General features: G+C 43.5%; 1 protein-coding gene across 4 annotated transcripts in view; it reads left to right on the top strand.

Moving 5' to 3' along the window:
- The window catches only part of PRKAG2 (protein kinase AMP-activated non-catalytic subunit gamma 2), a 1,661,435-nt gene that overhangs the window by 570,489 nt on the left and 1,064,966 nt on the right, over positions 1 to 25,980 (top strand). For all 4 annotated transcript variants that reach the window (XM_078663217.1, XM_078663218.1, XM_078663219.1 and 1 more), the window contains exon 2: positions 4,583 to 4,654. In XM_078663217.1, coding sequence (XP_078519343.1) covers positions 4,583 to 4,654 — 72 coding nt within the window. The remainder of the gene's footprint in view (positions 1 to 4,582; positions 4,655 to 25,980) is intronic.

Below are 25,980 nucleotides of genomic sequence, written 5' to 3'. Positions count from 1 at the left end.
TAGTCTTGATTAGCAGCTACTGGTTCTAATAAGTAATTAAGAGATTTCAAGAAGGATGTGCGTGAAAAGGGTGGTCGATAAAGGAGAGTTCCTTTAAAAGTTTGTATGGGGGAAAGAAAAATCGTAAAGGCAAGGGCTTCAGCAAAGTCGTAGTCCAGGGGTTCTGTTTTTATGACTAACTTAGCTCGATGTATAATAGCTAGCTTATATGTTTTACATTATTATCTCCGGGAGGTAGGACAGAAAAGTGTTGGAAGAGGGGTGATGAGGTCGTAAACGCACAGTTTGGGCAGCCATTATAAGAAAGATTGAACAGTGACGCAAAATCAAAGTGAGTACACTTCCCGTCGTGTAGTCTGTTTCCTGTGCTCAGAAGCTGTAATCTAGAGTAAGTGATTACCTTCGATGTTTGTTGAGGGTTGAGGAGACCAAAGGAATGGGCACACAGCGCAGTCCCAGCGCGGACTGGCGCAGACTTGCACCCCTTTGGCGCGGCTTCGGCGCGGAGACGGCGCTCCCGCTGCGCTCTACCGCTGCGCTTCCGGGTGGCCATTTTATGTCCTGAGCCCCGCCCCCAGCTGAAACACTAGCTCCGTTAGGATTGGTGAGCCAGCGCTGAGGCTCAATGGAGCTGACCCTGCCCTCCACACAAACGGCACAGAGCCGCGATGGAACGGGGCTAAGGGCGGTAGTAATACAACAATGGGTGAGTAAAAACGAGTTTGTTTTAAAATATACAATTAGTCAGTCAATTGCATAAAGTGATAAGTGCGAATTTAAAATTGAGAAGAATTTCAATCAATAAGCGTTTCACAGTGGCCAGCAATATCGTGCAGAGGAGGGTCCCCTCGTAATCTGCGCGAGCTCAAACAAACCACACAGAGAGCTGCCACCACCCTGCTACACCACCCCTGGGGTAAGTGGGAAGGTGGTCACTGTGGGGGGTGTCTTACTATCTGGACGAATCATGGATTCCATCTTTAATATCTATGTGACTCATGGCGTCCATTCTTAATCGTTGGCTTTTAAGTGGCTTCTATCTTTAACAGTTAGATTCTGTGTAGTTTCCATTCTTAACTTCTACTTCTTAAAGGTCTCCAGGTTCTCTGTGGTTCATGTTTCAAATGTATTCCTACCTTTTATGCAGTGTTACTCTGTTGACTGAGGAAAGTTATTTGGGAGCTTTTTCTCGACACCTACTAAAAATGTTTGGTTGCCTCCAGAATAGCAGCAGGAAGGGGTTTAGATGACCTGGCTTCGGTTGGATCCAGGTGGCTTGTTCCTATATGAGGCTCCGGGTGGGCAGGTAGAATAATGCTGCTGGCTGCCCAGTGAGGTAACATTGGATGGAAGCCATGAACCTGCTTACAGTGATGGAGTACACCTTAATACAGAAGAGAAATTTTAATTAATCCTGGCCATCCTCTGATTGCTAACACAATTACTGTTAGAATTTCATTATTTTTATTTTATTTATTTATTAACTTTTATATAGCGCGAACTTGATCCCGAAGGATATCAGAGCGCTTTACAATTTGAGGCAAAGGAAGGTAACCGATCACAAGAATCAAATGGGGAATCTAATAGGCATTGAATCATACAGTGCACACATATGAACGTTTTCCAAAACAGGCTGATTGTGTGATGTTCCCTACTGAAATAAGAGAATGCTGCAGACAGAAAGGGAGAAAGAGGAGAAGGAAATACAGTCTGTCTAAAGTCTATGTGGTCTGAATATCTTGACTTGGTGTTGATCTTTCAGAAAAGTGACCCATCCTTTACCCATGTAATTTGACAGAATTACAGCTAGATGCACAGCACCCTTCTTGCTTACGTCTGGTTTTATATAGCATCTTTTGACTCACCATTTCAATAATGCCTTTGGAACATTTGCGTCTGTGAAACTTGGCTGCACTGACCAAATTCTCATTTAATTACCTGAAAGTAATAGTTCCAGCTGCTGCAACATGTTTGGCTTCAAGGCAAACCTAGAAAGTGTGCTCAGGTTAATAGACAATCATTTTAAAGGTTTTATAATTCCCCTCGCCGTACAAGCAAACAATTAAATTGAAAAGCAGAAAAAAATTGTATTTCTCTAGGACTGAATTTAAGTGCTGCCCGCCCGCCTGGGCAGAGTCTCACGCTGTACTTCAAAGCAGGCAGGCAAATGGACCAAGAATTCCACATCTAATAATTCTGTTTTATTCAATAGGCTTCCTACATATTTCAAGAATAAGAAGGTCGACGTGGTGTTAAGGACAAAAGGTTTTTTATATACCTGGGTACAGTTGCAATATCTATGGGGCTAAAAGATCAAGCCAGTGGGTTAATAGGAGAACCCTAATAATGTGTCACAGGACTTGATCGGAAGCCAACTAAACTAGGTAACCATAGTCTGAAGCTTTGCTGTCAATTAGGGACATATAGACATTGCTGTTTCTACCCCTGGCTTGCTCGCTGGCCCCCTGGCAATGCTACCTGCTAGCATGTGGCGGCTGGCATTAATTGTCGAAAGGGGCGTTGCCCTCCCACCTTTTGGGAGAAAGAAGAAGATGATGAAAAATAACACCGGGCAGCTTAAAATAAAATTTACATTTGAAATCTGTTTGATTATTTGTTTTTCTGAGGGGTGAGTGTCTGAACGAATGGCCTGTGACGAGCCTACACTTGACCGTGCAATGTCTTGCTAAATGTTGAGCACCTTCACTTGTGGTTTACAAACCGTTTCTCTATTCTAGACAATCAGAAGAACTTTTTGAAAGGTTATACCTGAAAATATATAAATGGGTGAGCAAATATTTTGGGGCTTCAGGGATTTGAGTGGACTGAGACAAAAGACAAAAAGAGAAGGAAATGGCGAGCAAAGAAGCACTAAAGTACAATTAACCTTTTCCCAGGCCAATTCAAATTAATTAAACATTAAATAAACAAAACAAACCAGCAAGACTATTATGGGACACGAAAATAAACCCATATCCAGGACAAGCCTACAAGAAAAGCCACAAGTGGTTACAAGCTTAAATTTAGACTCCCAAAGCGAGTGTTGTTTGGGGATATCTATAAAACATCATAGAAGTAAACCTTATTACACAGAGTTACTGTAAAGTAGTTTGGACGTGAATAAAGAATATCATACAGAAAAGCAAGGTGTGGTACGTCACTCAGCAACTTTACATTTGATTTTCGCTATTACCTGTAATGTTTGTTCTCATCATTTTTTTTTAACAGCATATACACTTAGTAAGAAGAGCCTAGTGGCAAGGCGTAGGAGGTTGGAATGAGAACCATATTTACTCATTTGATAAAATCCTGCATTAAAGAAGCATTTTGTATCATCTTGAGTTATAAAGCTTCAATGAAGCAGCCATATTACTGAACACCAGAAGTACCGATTTACAACCCGGATATCCACCATGGATTCAGGGCGGCTGGATCCATTCCAGAATTTCAGTATCTTTGAAGAAGAGAACATGACACAATGAATAGAAATGGAACTCACATATTGAGTGGGGAAAACATCCGGAACTATGAGTCCAGAACCCACAAGCGTAACCAAGCTTGCCCGAACAACGAATTTGCCTTAACCACGCACCATGCATGCCTTTACCATGAAAATTTGTGCTAAAGGCATGCGTGGTGAAGCAATGCGTGGTTAAGACACAGTCCTTGTACAGACCGCGTTGTTAAGGTATGCTGGGTTGAGGAACTCATTGTTCTCTCATACAACCATTGAGTGGTTGTCGTGGCAATCCTGAATGGATCCTTCACCCCTGAAATAACCTACATTACATTCAAAGACTTTTCTGCTAGGCCCCTTCTTATCCAAAAGAAAAATGTAATACTACTGGAAGTTCAGATCGACGAAGAACAAAATATGCGTACTATTGATGATATCGACAATTAAGACGCTAAACCTTTCAATCAAGCTTTTTCTTCTTTCCCTCCAAGATGTTGGAACACGCTACCCTATCATACTAACCTGAAACTAGACCTCTGGGTATTTAAAATTGAATTAAACACTCATCCTTTGTGTTGCTACTTCTTAGATTATCTATGCCTTTCTAACTTTATTCTGTCATGGTACCATCTATATATTTTTCCTCTAATGGTATCGGATGTTAACTGTTCCTATTGTTATAGTATTGCACTATGCCGCCCGTGCAGCTAGGTCCACTTTAAATAAGTCCTTCAATAAACAAATAAAATAAATAAATAAATAAAAACATTGGGCACTCTTGCCTTAGAGTATAGGATTCCCTGTTGTTCACTGATCATGCTAGTCTATAGCCGACAAAATATATATTTACAAGGAACGTTCTCTGCTGCTATCGACACCGAACTCATGGTGTCCAGTTTTAAAGAGGAGCACATACAGACGGACACTGTGTATGCTTTTTGGGTCATGGGGAGGCATGGGAATGCCAAGATAGGGATATTTAACTCTCTTTTCTGCTAGCAAATACTTTATTTTAGAAACATGCTTGCAACCACTCCTGACTGCCTTAATGTTGAACACAGTAAAACATTTCTGACTGAAATTCAGTTCATGCAATAATTCATGGTTTTCTCATCTTCCTTCTAGGATCTCAGTTCCTTTGCCATGCCATTCCTCGATGGGGACTTGGATGCTTCAGATAAAAATGCCCCTCGAAAGGTAGGAATAACCAAAAAACTTATGTTTGAATTTCCATATAAATGGTTGCTACTAAATACTTTGTTGAGACACCTTTTATCCTTTTTTTTTCAGTAAAAGATATTCTGATGTTTACTCATGAGTGTCAGTGTTTATGGGCAAGGCAAGATTGGACCTTCATCCATGGGCCTCCTTGCATGGGTGCACCATATTGCCCCGACAGTCATCGGTAGTGCTGCTGTCAGGGGGTAGGGCATGCCAGGGGAGAAGGAGGCAACTGTTGCTTTCCTTAGAATATCAAAATGGAAATACATTTGTTCTGACTGTGAACCCAATGTCTTTGGGTAAGATTGTATTGTATTGTATTGGGAATTTAGAAAGCGTGCGGCTACCCAACAGGGTCTCCCGGCCCTGGACACAGCCGCAAACTGCTAATCAACAACCCCAAGATAGAGAATCAGGCTTGGCAACTACTTCTCTTAACAGGCTGCCTATGGCTCAGATCCGAGGGGGGTGTAGTGGTACACTTTATAACCCAGCTCTCAATTTCTTAAAGTGATCTGAAAAAAGGATGTGTAACATTGCAAGCCTTGGGAATGTATGTTGCTAAATTATGCCTAGAGTAGACCACTATTTCACATATAGGTATTTGTGTATGTTGGGCTCAGTGTGTTACTGAAAGTAACTGAATTGTTCAGATGAGGAATCCCTAACTCTGGAGAGGGGGCCATCAAATGTGTGTTGCGTCCTTAAATAACTTTCCAATCAATGGCCTATGAGAAGGTGGATTGTACTTTCAGAGTAACCTGTTTTGCATAAACCTCTGACACAGCTCAGCCTCATGCATTTACACATATTAGATGGCCATTAAGTTTATTAAATTGACTGGCCAAATATGACATCAGGGTTATAACTATAAATAGGTGTGCACAAACCTGAACATTTGTTTTATACAGTTTTTATTTCTAGGGTACATACATTTGTTTTTACATTGCTAAACAAAGCAGAGGCATGTTTTATCACCAGAGGATGTGATGTTGCAAGGACGCTTTTTCAACACTGGTTATGGATAGAGCAACATAATTATAATGAAAGCACCAGAGTATTATTTATGTGAATGACCAAGAGAGGGGTACATCTGATCTTATTTTTTTTCTTCTTTTTATTGAGTTTTATATAGCGCTAGCTAGACCCGGAGGTATCAGTGTGCTTTACATAAGGAAACAGCGTGTTATCAGTTACATAAATTCCACATTAATTACAGAAAAATTACAAATTCAATACAGCTATTGGCAAGTCGAGTGTCCGGATTCAAAAAGAACAGGGGTAGCTGGCTTTCAATTGGAAGGAGGTAACAGCGGAGAAAAAGGCGAGACATATGTCCGAAGTCCGGCTGGGTAGGTGATGGCCAAAGCGGTGTGCCAGGGCCAATCTCCCCTATAGCTGTCGGTGCAGCTCCGCCAGGAATCGGCCATGCGGTTCGGGCTCCGCCGGACAAGTATAAATTTAAGAAGAACAGGGGGAGCTGGGAGACCAAATTGGAAGGCGACAGCAACGGAGAAAATGTGAGACATATGCCCGAGATCCGGCTAGGTAGGTGACGGCAAAAGTGGTGCGCCAGAGCCAGTCTCTCCTATAGCTGTCGGTGCAGCTCCACCGGGATTCGGCCATACGGTTCAGGCTCCACCGGAGTTAGAGAGATGATCAGGAGGTGATCGAAAATCAAGAGTCAAGATCCATGTGAGTGGTCCACAGCCTCGCCATGAGACTTCCCCTTGAAACTAGATGGGATCTGTGGCAGCCATTTTGGGGTCAGGTGCAGGGTGATGCTCATGCCCCTTGTTGTTGAAGTCAAGCCAGATCCCAGGATTGGATTTATGAGCTTCCCTGGTGGAGAAGGAAGTAGATCAGTTGGAGTGGGTCTCCACGGTCCTTCCTGTGGATATAGCAGCAAGGGCCCCATGTTGGAGTCAGGTGCAGCCGGGGATCATTAATTCTCCCGCGATGGAGAAAGCCCTTTGCTTACAGGAAGAAGGACCCTAGTTTGAGTAAGCCGAAGCCGTTACTGGTGAAGATTTCAAGGCTCCCGCTTGTCGTTAGCCAGGCTCTCTGAGCACTCCTATATGCAGACTTCCAGCGGGCAGTAAGCATTCATTTCTGCATGTTGCTGCTTTTGTGAGCAGCGGGCTCCATGTCAAGGTCAGGCAAGTCTCGCCTGGGCGTCATGTTGAGATTAGGCAGATTATCGGGTGGGTTCCACTACACATCTCAGCCCCCCAGGCCCCCATGCTTTGATTAGGTGCGTTTGGCCCCCCCAGACTGACCTCTGCGTAGCAAGGGGGCCGCTCGTACTGGTGAACCGAGTCTCATGCAGGCAGTGATCACGAGGTTTTACGCAGGCACCAACAGACGCGAAGTCAATCCACTTCTTGCTTTCCCGGAATTCCAATTTCTCTTTGCTGCTCACCCATAATGGTGTATCTGCCCTGTCCCTCCAACGCAAATTGGGGACAACTTAAATGTGCCCTGCTACGTGATCTAGATCTTTTGTAGGTTACCTTTTAGGATATTATGCTTGGAGAAGAAAATCAGAGAATCTAAACAACACTGAATCTCCACTCTCTTGTTATCACAAATCACGATATTCTCCGTGGAAGAAAGAGATTGCACTGTATTTCTGCCTAGTCTATTCGAGCTAGCTCACATAGCCTTCAAAGCCAAGTCCAGTTCACTAGTATATACAGTCAACAGGACACAGGAATAGTAGCTTCTGAACACCTTTTCCACAATCTTTCAGGTGAGACAACTTCTATGGGCAAAACCATCACCTTCGAGCCTACATACAACTTTATAGCTCAATGAAGATGTTAACCAGTGCACTGCAATCAGTCATCTAACACCAAGCTCAAGACCGTTAATGCAGGTCTTGCTACAGTGATCACCGCCACTGCATTGTGCATCGTGAATATCGGTTTCCTAAAATTAGTTTGGGTGGGCAACAAAATGTATCAACCCTTTCACTGAAATGGTTTGCTCTGACCCTGGCAGTGAGCTCAGAGCAGAGGTACAGCCCTGACAGAAGCTTTTTATTTGGAAGTTGCTTCCTATCTCTCTTTTTGGGTCTAGCATTAGCCAAGACCTTTTGATTTTACTAAAATGATATGTATAATATACTTACTAAAAGGGACTTTTCGGCCAGTTCTCTTTATCCATTGACCTAATGTTGTGTCATTCACATTTTGCTTCTGCCCACTATGGCATAGAGCATTGATACTCAAAGTACGGCCCCGGGGCCACCAGCTGCCCTCCTGAACTTTCCATGTGGCCCCTTGGGAACAACAGCACTGGTCTGCTGTATACTTGAGTCAGCACTACGTTCATAATGGAAGTAACTGAGGTGTCCTCCACCACTTAACTCTAGAAAACCATCATTTTTTAAAGACATCTTACAACAAACGTGTAAAAATACGAGAAAGTCTCTTCAAAATTCAGAAATGTGTATTTCATTTACATGCTGAACCTTTTCACCTTAGTCCATCCGATGATATGACTGCATTGACAGGTTTTCAAATATACATTTATAAAAATTCATGCTTCCAACGACCCAGACAACAATGCCAATAGTGAACTAAGAGGAAAGTTAGTTATCAGGTGCACCCTCTGGGTGGCCTCGGTTGCTATTATAAATGGACAGCATCATAGTTTATTAAATCAAACACAATAGAAGGAACAGGAGACAAAGTAAAAAAAAGACCAATTGCCTTGGATCACACACGCTTTGGTCAAGTGGGGAAGCCGGGAATGATTCTAGGGTTTCTGGTTCTCATTGTGCAATTCAGCCACCTCATGTAAATGCTTTGCTTCCCCTACACCCACCTTACAAACCCCATATTGCCTGACCGCCACTTGCTGGCATCAGTGCGGTTCTCATCACACCACAGACGATACTTTGTGGGGAAATAGTTTGGAGGACTCAGGACATAGAGAATAGGGCAGTGGGCCAGTCTATTTCAATCGCTGGCGAACTTCACTTTGAGTGACTGAATTTTGCTCTTTTACAAGGAGCACATTCACTCACAAGACCAGTGTTTTTGTTTTTATTTTATTATTACTTTAGTGTTTCCTTTGTGTATAAAGCCTGATGTGATAGCAAAACACTTTCTACCAGCTCTTTATGCTGCTTTTGATGCGAGCACAGGGTATATTCCACCTCTATTAGTTCCTGTCACCTCTTAACCGCATCAACGCGGTGCAGATTTCCGCGCTGCGCTGCAATTTTCAAAATCCCGCGGTTCATGACGAGCTCAGCTCGTCATGAGCGTACGAGAGGTGTACCTCATGACGAGCTGAGCTCGTCATGAGCGTCGAAGGGGTAAATGATGTTGTAAATTCATTTGGAGGGGCCCTTGTTTATCTGCAACTGCACAGGATAGTAGATTGTTTCCATTTAAAACAATTTTTTTTATAAAGTTATCCTCTTTTTAGTATGCAAGCCATTAAGTGCATTTATAACTGTACTTCTGTTTGTCATGCTGTTATGTATTTTAATTGAGGACTTTTATCTGTGTGTACTGCTTGTATGGATTTGAAGTTTGCTTTCAATGCTCTTCTACATTGTGTTTATGCAGACATTGTACTATTAAATTGCTAATTGAAGCTGTGCTATTTATTCTGATTATCTATCTATCTATCTATCTATCTATCTATCTATCTATCTATCTATCTATCTATCTATCTTTCTATCTATCTGTCTATCAATCTATACAACTCTCTTTACCTATATTTCTTTACAACCCTCTCTATGTATTTATCTTTTCAACCATCTCTGTCTATTTGTATTAAAAATGTACAAAAATATTACAAAACAGTATAAGCAAAGGCAAAACGCTGCCAGCCAACGCCAGACCGTATGGCTTTTCTAGGTATGTATGACGTTATAATGTGTACTAATACCACCCTTGCCATTACAATGTGGGTTTTACTACGCCAATGCCTTTACAACGATCTACCATTACAACACAAATTTTTACCACGCATATGCCTGTACCACGCATGCCATTACAACGCAAAAGCATGTGTGATAAAGATATACACTTGGTAAAAATGTTGAAGGTATGTACCCCCTTAAACCCCTAAAATTGCCCTAACCACCCAAAAACCCAAACCCACCCTAAACCCTAAAACTACCCTCTCTCCAAAAACCCCAAACCTACCCTAAAATGACTCTTCCCACTCAAAAACCCAAACCCACTCTTAACCATAAAATTACCCTTCCCACCCAAAAAGCCAAACCCACCCTAAACGCTAAAATTACCCTTCCCACCCAAAAAGCCAAACCCGCCCTAAACCCTAAAATTACCATTCCCACCCAAAAATCCAAACCCGCCCTAAACCCTAAAATTACCCTTCCCACCCAAAATCCAAACCCATCCTAAACCCTAAAATTACCCTTCCCACTCAAAAACCCAAACCTGCCTTAAACCCTAAAATTACCTTTCCCACCCAAAAACCCAATCCCACCCTAAACCCAAATATTCTTACTTTATACTTACATGTAACACGCATATGCCTTTACCATTCATTGTAAAGTCATGCGTGGTAAAGGCATATGCGTTGTAATGCAATGCGTTGTGATGTCACTTGCATGGTAATGGCCCTTGCTATGTGATGGCATACGTTGTAGTAGCATGCGTTGGAAAAGTTTCGTTATAATGGCTGTTTCCTATCTGAACAAGACCCATTTGAGTTTCTTCTGAGAGGTGGGATGAAGCCATGGATGCTAGTAGTTCTGCAAGTTCTTAGGTTTTGTTAGGGAAGTAACTTGTTTGTAAGTTGTAGTACTTTTGAGAGGGCACAATATCCATTGGGGAATGCTGTCAAGTCCTTCAATTTCTAAATGTTTCAAAGTGTTTCTTAAATGTATTAGTCGCATTCAGAATATGGTCAGAGTAATAAATAATTTTAGTTTTCATAGCTTGTATTGCTACATACAGGCATTGCCCACCACGATCGAACAACATTTTTTTGGGATTGGTTATGACTTTGTCTCGGTATTAAAACATCTGCATATAACTTAAGCACGATGAAATATGTACACTTAAATTTAATCTTGGGCATTTACACGGAGATTGGTCAAGGTTCCATTTCCAGCGTAATTCTCATATGGAAGTATTGATGAGTGAGAATCACAAGAATGTGTGAGGACCATGACCAGACAACAATAGCAGAGGATAAAAAATAGAAATTGACTTACCTGAATGCCACGTCTCTCCTCCGTCTCTCCCACTTCGTCACTCCTCCGCTCCTCAACCAGGAAGCACCCATGCTCCCCTAAGCCAACCACAACGCTGCCATGCAGCTTTGTGATTGGTCTGTGCACCGTGGTTCAGCGCTCGGATGGAGAATGGGAGCCTGGGCATGTTCTCCAGCCTGTAAAGCAGCCTGGGTGGAGAACATGCAAAGTGCGCATGACGGTTTGGCCGGGCCAAGACGGCCGGCCAAACCATCCTGCGCACTTTAGAGTGCATCAATCACTCCTCCAGGACGTGATGGGATCCAAGCCCCACCCTAATTTGGTGATACTAAAAATAAAATGATAATAAATTATGTTATTATCATTTAATTTCTTCTTTTACACTGCTCCGCGATCAGTGAGACGATCCTCCTCCGCCTTAGCCTCACTGCTATTATTGACACATGAAAAGAGTAGTGACTTATAGACAGGAAGGAAGTATCCAGTATTTCCCTAAAAAAAATTATATGTAGAAAACCTATCTCCCCTTCACCCACATAGTCGTGGGTTTAGGATAAAGGTATTGTTCCGGTATTGAATCCGGAGGACTCGGACTGGAGGGAGAGCCTTCTCCTATCTGGCTCCCAGGTATTGGAACGGGCTACCCTTGGCTCTCCGATCCATCCCGCATTATGGCACTTTCAAGAAACACCTGAAGACATTCCTGTTTTAAAAATTCTGTTTTAAATAATCTTCTGACAGCAGTTAGTCCAGTCTCTAGCCAGCGCCATGATGCCCCAGGGTGAGTTGCGCGCTATAGAAATCCCAAATACATACATACATTGTTAGCCCCAGTCAAAAATAGGGTTGAATGACCCGAAACAATTCTGATCATCTGTGTTATGTTGTATATTCCTTTGATATGCATTCTCTTGATACCGCGTGATAGAATGTAGAGTGTTTGGTGTACTTGTGTTCTAAGGTGCGAGTCAGTTGTATGCTGACCTGCTGAGGAGAAGACATCGTTTCCTTGGCCCTCACCTGTTGTCACTTTAACTAGAAATAAATATAACCTTACAACCTACCACGTCTGGATTACCTTACTACAAATTGGCGACGAGGGAAACTGGCGCTTAAAGCATTCTCACAAGACTGGAAATTTCAAAAAGAATATATATATTCAAAGGAAATTCTCATCTAGAGAGAAAGGAATCGGAAGGAAAGCGGACCGGAGCAAAAAAAAAAAAAAAAAAGCCGAACAAAAGCCTTCTGTGAGTTACAATATTTTTTACTACCACCGCTTGCTGACTGCGTAATTGACTGCGTTACTTACATAGCGCGACCTTAGTTTAGTCAAGGCCTCTGCGAACAGCCGTTGGTGGTCATCCTACTGGCATGGTTCAACTGCGCTCGCCATTCCACTGCGCGCGCTGAGTCTAGAGGAGCCCGCACGTCATTCACCAGCGCGTCCTCCCAGAGAAGCCCGCACGTCATTCACCAGCGCGTCCTCTGACATAAGACGCGGGTCACGCAGCATGACCCCAACGTGGCGGCCATTTTAGCTCGTTGTGTTTACCAACATAAAATTAGACCGGCACTTCGAGGAGAAGTTGTGACAGATCGTGAGAAGGCCACGTTAAAAAAAAAAAAGAAGAAGAAGGCGGAATCTATAGAGGTACTTTCCGGACATTACAGTAAGGTAACTTCAAAAAAAAAAAAAAAAACCGAAGTAAAATATATGTATAATTGAATATAGTGACATCATACAGGTGAGAAGGTCGAGTGAAAGTTGTATTTTACCTTCTGGTGCATGGAAGAAGGTGATTCCGTGGTTAATACTGTGAATAAGGACACGAATATGGCACAACAAAATTTTTCCATTAGTCCTCCTGAACCATTTTGGGTCAAAGGTAACCAACCAAGTATAAAATGGTTAGAATGGAAAGAGTATTTTATCAACTATTTGGAAGCTGTAGATGAAACGAAAAAAATGAAACCCGAACAGAAAAAGAGACTACTACTACATTCCCTAGGACCCATAGGTTTAAAAACATTTTCGAGAATGAGTAAAACTGATGATTCTGATCTCGATGAATTTGAGAATGCCATCAAAAACATGGATAAATACTTTGCTCCCAAAGTATGTATCGGGGTCATAAGGCACAAATTTTTTCAAAGAAGGCAAACCAAAGAGGAAACGGTAGATGAGTGGATGGATGATCTAAAAAAACTTGCTATTGATTGTAAATTTGATAATTTACATGATGACTTCATACGTGATCAACTTGTGATGCATAACAACAACTCAGGTTTGCAAGATCGTCTTTGGGTCAATGGAGATGCACCTCTTGACGATGTGGTAGCTATCATGAGAAAATCTGAAATGTCAGGAAGGTGTGCCACCGTGGTGAAAGAAACCGAAAAAGATGTGTCCAAGATGTCGGGAACGGTTTGTAAGATTCAGGTTCCCAATAGGAATTTTCGTCAACAGCAACAACAACAAGGGAGATGGACGGGTCAGCCTACAAGAGTTCAAAACAGGAACACGGAAGATAGGAGATGCTATAGATGTGACAGTAAAGAGCATCTAGCATTTAGTAGACTATGTCCAGCGTTAAAGAAAAAATGTGGTATTTGTGGACTTTTAGGTCACTTTAGTAAGATGTGTCGCAGACGCAGTAACGTGAAATATGTGTATGAAGATGAAGAGGAGAGTATGGAAGAGGTAGATGGTGAGGATGAATGTTGCATAAAGAGTATTCGTGGGAACTATGTGATTAATATTTCAGAGGATTCCCTTAAAGGGAAACCTATTTGCGAGATATCTCTTGGTGGAGTGGTGATAAGTGTATATGCAGATTCTGGGTCCCCATATACAATTATAAATGAAGAGGTTTGGAGAAAGAAGTTTGTAAAGAAGATTGGTGAGCAATTATACCCATCAGATGTTTGCCCAATCAGTTTTACGGGGAATAGAATTGGAATGATTGGCTTTAGGTGGCTTACATTTCTATTTAAGGGCAGATCCACAAGAGCGAAATTATATGTGGCAAAGGTGGGACCATCAGTATTAGGATGGTTCGACCAGAAAAAATTGCACATCATCTTAGATCCTAACTCCAAAGATAAAGTTTTAATTTTGGATGACTGTAGTAGAATGGAGGAAACACTCTCTGAAAAATTTCCTAAAGTGTTTAGTAAGGAGCTAGGTGCCCTGAAGGGATTTGAACATAGAATAATTTTAAAAGCTGACGCACAACCCAAGGTTCACAAAGTAAGACCGATACCAATACTGATAAGGGAGGAAGTTAAAAAGGAGATTCAGGGATTACTTGCCAAGGGTATTATAGAAGAGATTGAAACATCGGAGTGGATTTCGCCGATTGTGGTTGCCCGGAAACCCAACGGAAAAATTCGTTTGTGCATCGATTTGCGCCATTTGAACAACAATATTGTGATCGAAAAATTTCCCCTTCCTAGAATCAATGAGATGGTATCTTCCCTTAAGGGTGCTACATGGTTCTCCACGGTTGATCTCTCTGCCGCTTACCACCAGGTAATGTTAGATCCCGACTCTAAGAACCTAACGGCGTTCATTACACCGTTTGGTTGTTACCAGTTCAGGCGCATGCCTTTTGGTTTGGCCTCAGCCGCTGCTGTATTTCAGCGGTTGATGCACAAACTCTTTGGGGACATGGAGAACATCTCATTTTTTCAGGATGATATCCTGGTTGCAGCAAAAGACAAAGAGTGCCATGATTCAAAACTCCAACAGGTTTTGGAAACCTTACAGTCAGCTGGTCTGACTGTGGAGTTATCCAAATGCAAGTTCAGTCAAAGGAGTGTTGCATATTTGGGACACATCATTAGTGAGGAAGGAGTTGAACCTAAACCTACTTTAGTTGAAAATATTGTTAAGTTCTCTGCTCCTGCTTCCAAAGATGAGGTGAAAGCATTTCTTGGCATGGCTGAGTACTGTGCCAAGTTTATAAGAAACTTTGCTGCGAAGGTTTACAATTTGCGAGCACTGTTAAAAAAGAACACTAGGTTTGTTTGGAGTGAGTTGTGTGAAGAAGAGTTTAAATTGATTAAGAATGAACTACAAAATGTGAGTGCACTTGCCAGTTTTGACCCCAATATTGACTGTATGTTAACCACTGACGCAAGTGACAAGGGTTTAGGTGCTGTGTTGTCACAACTTGATGAGGAGGGTAAGGAGAGGATCATCTTATTTGCTTCTAGGGCCCTTTCTCCTGCGGAGAGTAGGTATCCCATTATCGAAAGAGAAGCCCTTGCGTGTGCATGGGCATTAGAACATTTTCGAGCATTTGTTTGGGGCAAGCCTGTGACCATTCGTACAGATCACAAACCTTTGATCCGTATATTGTCGTGTGAAGGCATCTCTGGTGCATCTGCGAGATTAGCCAGGTTGTCTATGCGGATGAAGGAGTACATTTATAAAATGGTTTACCTACCGGGGAGGGATAACTGTATTGCTGATTGTCTATCGAGACTTCCACCTCCTCTCGAAGTATGTGAAGATGACCCTTGGAGTGAGTATTGTGTGGCTTTAGTGCATGACTGTGGTGAGCCTGCTATAAGTAAAACTGAATGGTTAGCTGAACAAGACAAAGATATTGTGTTGAAAAATGTTTTAGAATACATCTGCAAGGGCTGGCCCAAAAAGAAAAGCATTCCTGGATTGGATGTTTTTTGGCAAATCCGTATGGAATTGTCCTCAGAAAATGACTTGCTTTTTAGGGGTGATAGAATTGTTCCACCCGTATCCTTGAGGAAGAAAATTTTGCAACTTTGTCATGAGGGGCATTTTGGTATCATGAGAACCAAGTCTATCGTCAAGGGAATGTTTTGGTGGCCAGGAATTGACGGTGAAACTGAGGTTTTTGTTAAGAAGTGTGTAGTTTGTGGGTCTGCTGACAAGACTCTTAAAACGTTCAAGCCCAGGATGAGTGAGGGTTTAATTCCTGACTTCCCTTGGGACACTGTCGCAGTCGACATAATTGGACCCATTGGGGATTCTAAAGAATATGGATTAGTTGCCATTGACCTCTTTTCCAAATGGCCTATTGTAAAATTTGTAGACAGAGTGGACACTCTGACGGTGCTTAGTTTTTTAGATAAAATATTCATGATGGAGGGTTTGCCAGCTTGTGTGTTATCTGATAATGGTGTCCAATTTACGTCTAAACAGGCTAAGGAATACTTTGACAGGTGTGGTATCAAACATAAGACTACCGCACTGTACAACCCTAGTGGGAACGGCACCGTCGAAAGGTTTAACAGAGTAATTAAGGGGGTCATTCAGGCTTCAGTACATAGTAAGCTCGACTGGAAAGTACAAGTTCAGAAAGCAGTTTGGTCATACAGGGTCACTGTACAAAACAGCACTGGCACTTCCCCGTTCACCATGATGAGAGGCAGAACAGCAAGATGTAAATTTAACCCTGCATGGCTTTTTGATGGGAAAATAGTTTCTTGGTCTCCTGTTGAGGTCAAAAGTAATTTGCTGTCCAGTCACGACAAGAGCAAGGAGTTTTATGACTCTCATCACAACACCAGAGATGTCTCTGTCAAGGTTGGAGATTGGGTAAGAGTTAAGAAGCCTTTCAAAGTACCAAAGGGGGAAAGTCGCTTTGAACCTCCATGTAAAGTTGCGGAGGTTTTGAGGAATTCGGTGAGATTAGATGATGGAAGAGTATGGAATCTTAAGAACATTGCTTTAAATCCTGATCAGCATTATATTGAGATTCTTCCAAATTCCGATGTCAATAATTTTGATTGGGTGGAGGACCATTTTGAGAATAGTCAGGTTCAGGCTCAACTCGATAATGATTTTGTATCTGTGGATAGGCCAATGCGACCAAAGCTTCCTCTGCATATTGAAGGGGGAGTGGGTGAGGGTTGCAGTCATGATTTCCTGTCTAACACCAATGCATCTACCTCCACGAGTCTGGGCATATCTGGTACTCAAGATAAGGTCAGTGTTTTGCCTGACAAAAGAACTAGAGTTGCCCCTAGATGGCTCAAGGATTTCACTGTATAACATGTTGTTCATGTGTAGAATTTTGCTGTTGACTTTGTGTTTCTTTCTTTTTTTTTGTTTTTGTTTTTCCTTTTTTTTCCCTTCCAGGTTCTACATCTTTTCCTTTCATTGTGTGGGAGGGGGGATGTGTTATGTTGTATATTCCTTTGATATGCATTCTCTTGATACCGCGTGATAGAATGTAGAGTGTTTGGTGTACTTGTGTTCTAAGGTGCGAGTCAGTTGTATGCTGACCTGCTGAGGAGAAGACATCGTTTCCTTGGCCCTCACCTGTTGTCACTTTAACTAGAAATAAATATAACCTTACAACCTACCACGTCTGGATTACCTTACTACAATCAATGACGCAGCAGTTATGACCCTCACTGCTAATAAGCAAGAAAGATCATCAGTAGCCACAGGCAGGAATGAGCCTAAATAGCCTCGGGCATTATTTAGCATCAATGGCCCCAAGCTGTAATGAGCCTCAATGGTCATAGTATTAATGAGTATAAATGGCCCAGGCACTAAAAAGCATCAGCGACAGTAGGAAATTAATTGGCATCAATATCTCCGGTATCAAACACCATAATTATTAAATAACAAATGCCCCAGCCAGTCAGAAGCAATATTATTTGCCCCAGTACACCATGGTACATTTGTGCCTGTCTGCTTTCTATGACGTAGGAAGCCGACAGTTGCCCTGTCATTCTGTTCATATTGCATTAAGACGACATGGCAGCTGTCAGAATCCCTGTAATTAAAGTGCCAAACTCCCTTCGGCCACTTGGGCAAGGCAGCATGGGAAGGAACAATGTGATGAAAAACAATGAACACCGGGCGTCAATTAACCTCTGGCCCTAGGGTGAGGCCAGTTGGCTAGCAAAAAAAAGTGTTTAAAAAAGAGCGTGTTCCATCCTTTCATGTAGTTATGAGTTATTATTTTTTGCTCTTAGAGACTATTGTGTTTTATTTTATGATTTAATGAGCCGCACAATTGCATTAATTGCTCTATCATGGATGTTTTTACATTCCTAAATTAGCCATGGTCATGCAACAAAAGCAGATTTGTCCGAGCCTACATTTCGCAATAATTACATTAATACTCATAGCGAAATGGAAATGTCCTTGATGTCTGTCTCTTAATGGGAAAACTAGAAGGCTGAACTGGACAAGGTAATTCGAATTAAGGAGTTGGATTGCCTCAATAAAGAAAGATTGCAAAATTGCTGGCAGTTACTTTCCATGCATAAGGAGATAAGCTTATCATAATAAAAAGAGCTCTCAGAAGGCTGTTTATGATCCAGTTTCCACTCATCACCATCTGACTCATCAACATCACTTACGAGGCTGTTGAGGGATTTAGGGTGGGACAGTGGGTCAACCCAGTTATAGTGGCATGGATAAGCAAGGGGGGGGGCTGTGCCCCATCAAAAATTGTCCTGGTTCCTTCTTATGCCCTATCATCGCTTGACAGCTGTATCTTCTCAAAAACAGACACTGCCCTCTCAGCCTGATCACTGCAATGTTCACGTTTACGGTTCACGTTTTACTTACCCTTGCGTTCCCTAACAGTTTTTGCTTTTTCCAGGATGTGTTTCTGTCGTTTTTTTTCATGCAACATACCTTCATGTATAGTGCATACTGTCAGAAGATATGCTCTATATTTGTGTGAGGTCAGGGTCTGGGTGGGTGCCTGGACTGAGAGGTGTGTAGTTCAGGCAGAAGATACACCAAATTTCTCACAGTGCCCATCAGTGATTCATAGAAGGGTTCAGAATACATTGCCACTCTGCAGAGCGTACACCACAGTAGTCAGGTGCAGCAACTGCAAATGTGATTCCATGCAAAAGTATGAAGCAAGTACACAGCTATTGAAAGACATGGGGAAAGAAAGAAAGAAATTGCAGTTCTTACAGGTGAGTGGGTGCATTGCGAGGGAGGTGAAGGGATGGAGATGCAGGGGAGTGATTTCAGGAGAGAGGGAAAAGAGGGTGCTGTGGAGAAAAAAAAGATGATATGTGAAATATGAAGATGAAGGGTTTCAAAAAATTATCAGGAGAAAAAAGGGCATCAGTGTCTAGTCAAGAGAGTGCAGAAGAAAGTGAAGTGTCGAGTAGAGGTGATTGAGTCACTCCTTTAACCACTACCGCTTTCAGAGACCTTCATAATATTTAATTCACAGTTTAATGACTTTATAACTTTTTATGTGTTTGTGTGTGCATATATATATATATTTTTTTTATATATATACATATATATTTTTCGTCACCTTCCGTGCATTCATTGCCACCACTAGAACGAGAGTTGCTTCGTCATCGTCAGTGATGTCACCAGTGATGTCACTGACCATGTCATGAATTATGTAATCATGTCTGAAACCTATGGTTTTTTCAGTGAATTTCGAAGGTTTTGTAAATGACAATTTTTAAATGTATTAATTGTTATATCTATTTTGTTGATACTGATTTACTACATTTTTTAAAACTATTTATTTTTAGATATTTAATTTTTTTAATGACATAATTACATTATACATTACATTACAAAATATACTTTCTCAAAATGAATTACTTTAGTTTAACTACTTTGCAAATAGGCAATAGACTTTTAAGTACAGTAGTTACAGTTGTTGCAATGGGCAACACAATTCCAAACACAATGCAACATTGAGCTGAATGGGAATTTCTAGTTAAATGCAATTAGTTACTTTATGGATTACTTTTCAAGCCACATGACTGGATCCTAGATTCAGTCCTGGGACATCTCCTGTAAACAGTTGAGTAAAAGCGTTTTGGTTACAGTAGTGATTTTTAATTAATATTATTGCATTTTAAAAGTTTACACTTCGAAACTTTTTCACATAGAATCACCAATGTTATCCTATAGGAGGAAATTCACTTACTTAGTAAGTAGTGTTATCGTAACTCTTTCTTACTCAGTGGTGGATCCTGGATCCAGCACTGGTGCTTCTCCTGTAAACAGTTGAAAGAATGCATTTAAGTTATACAGGCGATTTTTTAGGAATATTTGTAGTTTGTGAAAATAGACACTTAAAAACTTTTCTGCTGAAAACCACACAATGGATTCCTATGAAAGGAAATACAAGTTACTGGTAAGTACGCTTACAATTACTTTTCAGGGTCAGTGCTGGGCTAAAAGATGCAGCACTGGGTTCTCTCCTGGTAACAGATGAGTAAATCGGAATTCGTTGTTCGGATGATTTTAGGTGAATATTTAAAAGTTCCAAAACTCCACACAAAGAATTTCCAAGTGAAGCCAGTCAATGTAAGCCTATGGAAGGAAATTCAAGTTACTGGAAAGTATGGTTAGAATTACTTTTTAGGATCAGTACTGGGCTCAAAGATGCAGCACTGAGGTCTCTCCTGATAACTGGTGAGTAAATCGGAATTCTTAGTACATCCAGTAAGCGCCACCGAGCTCTGTTGCATAGAGATGTAAAAAGGGGTACGGCCTGCACCACCTCTCTGCAACGCAGCATAGTTGCACTTCCTGGAAGCACCTGGTGTGCTACTTGGCCCCCATGGTCCCTCAGGTTTGAAGTGGAATTTTTTCCCCCCAACTTAAAACGCGGCTCGGGCGTGTTTTCACACATCCCATCAGGTCCCGACCCCTCCCTTCACCACTGTGTAAACGTGCCCTGTCACCGTTCTAAGTTGACAGATTAAGTCCCCTTCAATCCTAAGGGTCCCTAGGGTCAAACTAGCGCACTAGGTACCTCCAGTTAGCGCCACAGAGCTGCGCTGCAGAGAGGTGTAAAAAGAGGTGTGGCCTCTGAACACCAGTCTGCAACGCAGCTCCCTGACGCATACTGGAGATACCTGTTGGGCTATTTGGCCCTCAGGGACCCTCAGTATTGAAAGAGAATTAATTCCCCAACTTAAAAAACGCCACAGGGCGCGTTTGTACAGTGGTGAAGGAAGGATGCGTGGCCTGAGGTGATATGTCTGGAAACACACCCTGTGGCGCATTTCAAGTTAGAGAATTAATTCCTCCTCAATCCTGTGGGTCCCTGGGGGCCGACTAGCCCACCAGGTACCTCCAGTATGCACCAGGAGGCTGCGTTGAAGAGAGGTGTTCAGAGGCCACACCTCTTTTTACAACACTCTGCAACGGAGCTCCGTGGCGCTTCTTGGAGGTTCTTGGTGGGCTAGTTGGCCCCAGGGACCCTCAGTATTGACAAGAAATTCATTCCCCAATTTAAACCATGCCACAGTGTGTGTTTGCGCACAAGTGAACTCAGGCCCTGCCCCCTCCCTTCACCACTGTGCAAACGCGCCTTGTGGCGCATTTTAAGTTGGGGGATTAACACCCCTTGAATACTGAGGGTCCCTAGGGTGCAACTAGCCCATCAGCTACCTCCAGTAAGCACCACAGAGCTGCGTTACAGATAGGTGTAAAAAGGTGCGTGGCCTCAGTACACCTCTCTGCAACGCAGCTCCCTGGAGCATACTGGAGGTACCTGGTGGGCTAGTGGGCCCCCAGGGACCCCCAGTATTCAAGGGGAATTTGTTCCCCTCTGCAAACGCAATGAGGGGGCGTGGCCTTCGGCCCTGATCCAGTTTTTTAAAATTTATTTTAAAGGGTGGCTGTGTAGCCCCCCTACTTTTTCTAATTTTTTGGCCCTGGGGACACCATCCCCCAGGGCCTGCCCCCAATTTTTGTTTTAACCATTTAAAAATTGGGAAGGGGCCACGTGGCCCCCCTCCTCAGGCCATAATCTGCCCCGGGGACCCCATCCCCCGGGGCATGAGCCTCTTTTTTTGTATTATTTTTTATTTGGAGGGGGGCTGCCTTGCCCCCTTCCTGTGACCACTTTTGGCTCTGGGGACCCTCTCCCCCGGGGATGGACCTTTTTTTTTTTTTTTAAATGTTCCTTTTAGGGAGGGGGACTGCGTGGCCCCCCTCCCGGGCCACTAATAGCCCCTCGGACCCCATACCCCGAGGCTGGCCCACTCCGTTGGGGACCGTGGGGGGTCCCCAATCCCCCCACAGTCCCAGCCGGCTCCCCACAGCCTGCAGGAGCCGGCATTGCTTTCCCACATGGGGAGCAGCTAACATGCTGCTCCCCATGTGGAAAAGCAATCTGCTTTGCTATTTGGAAGAGAGAACAGGTTTCCTACTCTCTCTTCCAAATAGCAAAGCAGTTTGCAATGACACTCCCACCCTGTCATCTGAGGATGATGTCGTCAGTGATGTCATTTGAGATGTCATTAGTGATGTCACTGATCATGTCATGAATTATGTAATATGTGAGGTCATAAGCAGTGCATTGCAGGAGCAAGCTATAGTTAGCTCGGCTAACTATAACTGCTGAATTTCAGTGGTTTTGTACAACGGAAATCTGAGCCTAATTATAACTTCCCTGTAACCTTTGTTTTTTTCAGTGAATTTTTAAGGATTTCTTATGTTGTTTCCTAACAATAATGTCTCCGTAGCCTTTGATTTTTTAAGTGAATTTCTAAGGTTGTTTACATTTTATTTCCAAATGTAACCACTAACCTTTGACACTGAGTGTGTCAGTGAGCTCATGAGTGTCTCAGTAAGTCTGTCAGTTGGTGTGTGATTCTCTGAGTGGGTCTGTGAGTCGGTGTCTGAGTGCTCTCTGTTTTTCCCTCTTCTGCTCTCTTCTGCCTCATCTGCTTGTTTTCTGCTTTCTTTTTGCCTTTCCTGCTAGTATTTTTGCCTCTGTTTTGCTTTTCCTGCACATTTTTCTGCCTTTTGTTTGGCTCTTTCTGCTTGTTCCTCACCTTTATTTTGCCTCTTTCGTTTTGTTTCTCACCTTTATTTTGTCTCTCTCTGCTCACTGAGAATCATTATTTTGCCTCTTTCTGCTGATTTCTCAGCTTTATCTTGCCTTTTTCTGCTTTTTGCTGACCTTTATTCTGCCTCTTTTGGCTTGTTACTGACCTTTTTCCCCAGGACTGCGAGGTAGCCTCAAGGCCCCCGCGGCCTGAGCTGTCTCCCCCCCTCCTGCTGGAGTCGGCATTGCTGCTGCATGTAGAGAGCTGCTAGAAAGACAGCTCCCTCAGAGCAGGAGCAATAGTTTAATTTCTTTCCCTGTCCACGTGTCTGCGGGCAGGAACACTTTGACAGCTCACGTCCGCTGCAACTGAGTGTTTGCTTTTGCTTAGAAGGAGCTGTCAAAGCTTCCACCAAGCAAAAGCAAACAGCTGTGTCTCGGGGTTGGGCATCCTGGGATGTAGCAGGAGCGGCCTAGAGGATGACGGTCCCCAAGGCCACTTGTGGCTCCAGGAGGGGTTCCGCATGGCCCCCTCCTTTGATCTGTACAGGTGGTGTCCTCCGGGGCCCTACATGGCCCGAGAGGGGGGCCGTGCAGCCCAAAAGATCCCCTCTAGGGGGGTCCGCCTGGCCCCCCTCCATTATAATATAAAAACCCTGGGGAGGTGGTGGTTTAAAAGAGCCTCAGGAGGAGGACCCTGTGCACCGCCCCTCCCTTTTTAATTTCTCATGCCCCCAGGACTTAGCCCACCTAGGAGCTAAACAGTAGAGAAGCGCTGGAGCCCGTGTTTCTTTTTTCTTTATTTTTTGGCAGAGCTGCGGATTTAGCGAGACTCCCGCTGAAGGATCAGAAATGCTTTTTTGCCCTGCGGATACCAGATCTAGGGGGTCAGGGTATTCCTACCCTACCCCTTTTCCTTTTTTTTTTAAGCGGCTTTTCAGGGACTCGGCTAAAGCCGAGGCCCAAGATGGCTGCCAACACTTCCTGGTTGAAGTCCTGGCAGTCAATCACATTTCATGACAGGGACTGTCGGATCCTCAGAGGATCAGCATCCCTAGATATACCACTTTTTTTTCTTAAATTTCTCAAAAACTACTGAACGGATTTCCAACAAATCACAAAACAGCCGCTTTCTGGAACATATTGTTTTTAATTGTTTTTCACTGACAAAAACAAAGGTTAAAGTAATGGTATAGTTAGGTGACGATTTCAGTGACAACGTAACATTTTGAACAACTAAAAAATTGAAATTCACCAGTTATAGTTATCTCAGGTAACTATAACTCGTGTTCTAAGGTAACTATAACTCACGCTCCCTGCCATGTACAGTTTTCTCATCATAATTCTATTGCAAATGTTGCAGTGATATTATCAATGATGTCATAGAAGATGTCATAAGTGATGTAATATGTGGGTTAATTAGCAATGCATGGTTGGCCCACTAATACTAGTAGAGGGGGGCACGTGGCCCATCTCCCATGCCACAAGTGGCCCCATGGACCCCAGCACTCTGGGCCTTTTTCAATCAGGGCACCCATAAATCATATCATTGGGGGCCGCTGTGTGAGACCCAAGGCACCCACTGCCACAGCTGGCTCCCCACATATTGCTGGTGCCAGCATCACTCGCGCCTAGAGTGAGCAGCTCTTTTTGCATGCACCTTCCAAACAGGAGCAATATCTGTACCCCTGCCCGCAGGAGTGCAGGCATGGAAACAGAAATCTGTGTCCACCCAATTGGAGCATGTGCTCCTGCCGGGTGAGAGGAGATATGCCTTCCTTGCCTATGTTCCTGCAGGCAGGGAAGGTACATTTGCGCCCACCCGGCGGGAGATTTATAAATGCTCCTGCCAGGTGGGAGCAAACATATGTACACTGGATTGGGTCCCTGGGACCTTCTAAGGCTGGGGATAGCAGCTGCATGTCCCCCTCTCCTCTACTTATCGTTTTGCCCTGCAGGCTCGGGTCCCTGGGGACCATTTGGGCTCAGAGATGGGGGCTTCACACACCCCTCCCCTACAATTTAGTGTTTGGCCCTAGGGTACGGGATACCTGGGGGACATTTGGGCTCAGGGAGGAGGACCAAATGCCCGATCCCCTACAGTTAAGTGTTTGGCCCCAAGGGATGGGGTCCCCGGGGCCTATTTGGGCTTGTTGAGGGCAACAGTGCACCCCTCCCTTTATTTTACAAGTTGGCCCCCTGGGATAGGGTGGTTTGTGCCCCAAATGTGCCCCAAATGTGCTGTGGGAGGAGGGCCCCAATCACGTCTCCCTCCCCATATACTGTTTAAAAAAATGTCTGGCTGCCAATTTTTTTCCCCAATCCCATCTTAGTCCTGCAGGATTGCAGAAAAACACATGATTTTTTTACTTTTAAGGCCCAGGGAGGTCCATCTGGGACCCCTCCAGTAGGGTTAGGGGGCAAGGTATCCCTACCCTGCTACGTTTTATATTTTTTTAAGAAACATATTCGCAACAGGGGACTAGGTCCCCGAGTCCTCTAACGGCTGCCAGCAACATCTTTCTTCATGTTGCTGGCAGCCATTCGTAGGCTCTCGCTCCCATTAGAGCGTGTCTCCCATGGGAGCAAATTGCCCAAGGGGAAAAAGCTCCCTGGCCAATCACAAGGCTCTATTTCTTTTATTTATTAGGTTCAAGGGACTCTCCCTTGAGGGTGGCTGCTTGGCCCCACACTGCCAAAATTACCGAGAATGGAGCCTGCAGTAGATCCTCCTCAACTTGTAGGTGAGCCGGGTAGCCGAGTCTCAACAGAGGACAACTAGGGATTGGAGGTCCATACTGCAGTAATTCTAGAGGCCGTATGAGACCCTAAATATGCGCTGGAAAGCAAATTGACATGGTGGCTGTTGATCTGGGGCTCCTTAGGCCAGATCACAAAAAGTTGGCAGAGTGAGCTGTCGAGATGTAGAACACTCCCCCAGCTGCGACCAGCATTCTTGGGAAAGGACAAAAAGATACAAGCCATGAAAAAGACAATTGACCAACTCATGGATCATGTGGAGGGTGCCAAGAATTGGCCCTGGTGCAATAATGTGCTGCTGGTGGGGCTTTGTGAACACTCTGAAGGCCCACCTATGGAGCTGCTTCTGTATATCAGGCTCCTGTCTATGATGCTGCAAGGCACAAATCCAACTTGTTTACACTCAAAAGGGCCCACAGGTTATCAGGCAAGCCTCCACAACCAAGGACGCCACCCTGACCGGTGGTGACCAGACAGGGATAATATTTTACAGGTAGCCCGTGCACATGGCCCGTGAGAAGTTGATGGAGGTACCTTAAATATATACC

This window comes from Lissotriton helveticus, chromosome 10, assembly GCF_964261635.1.
Source record: "Lissotriton helveticus chromosome 10, aLisHel1.1, whole genome shotgun sequence".
In the NCBI taxonomy this organism is placed as follows: Eukaryota; Metazoa; Chordata; class Amphibia; order Caudata; family Salamandridae; genus Lissotriton; species Lissotriton helveticus.
This window is presented reverse-complemented; position numbering and strand designations above follow the sequence as displayed.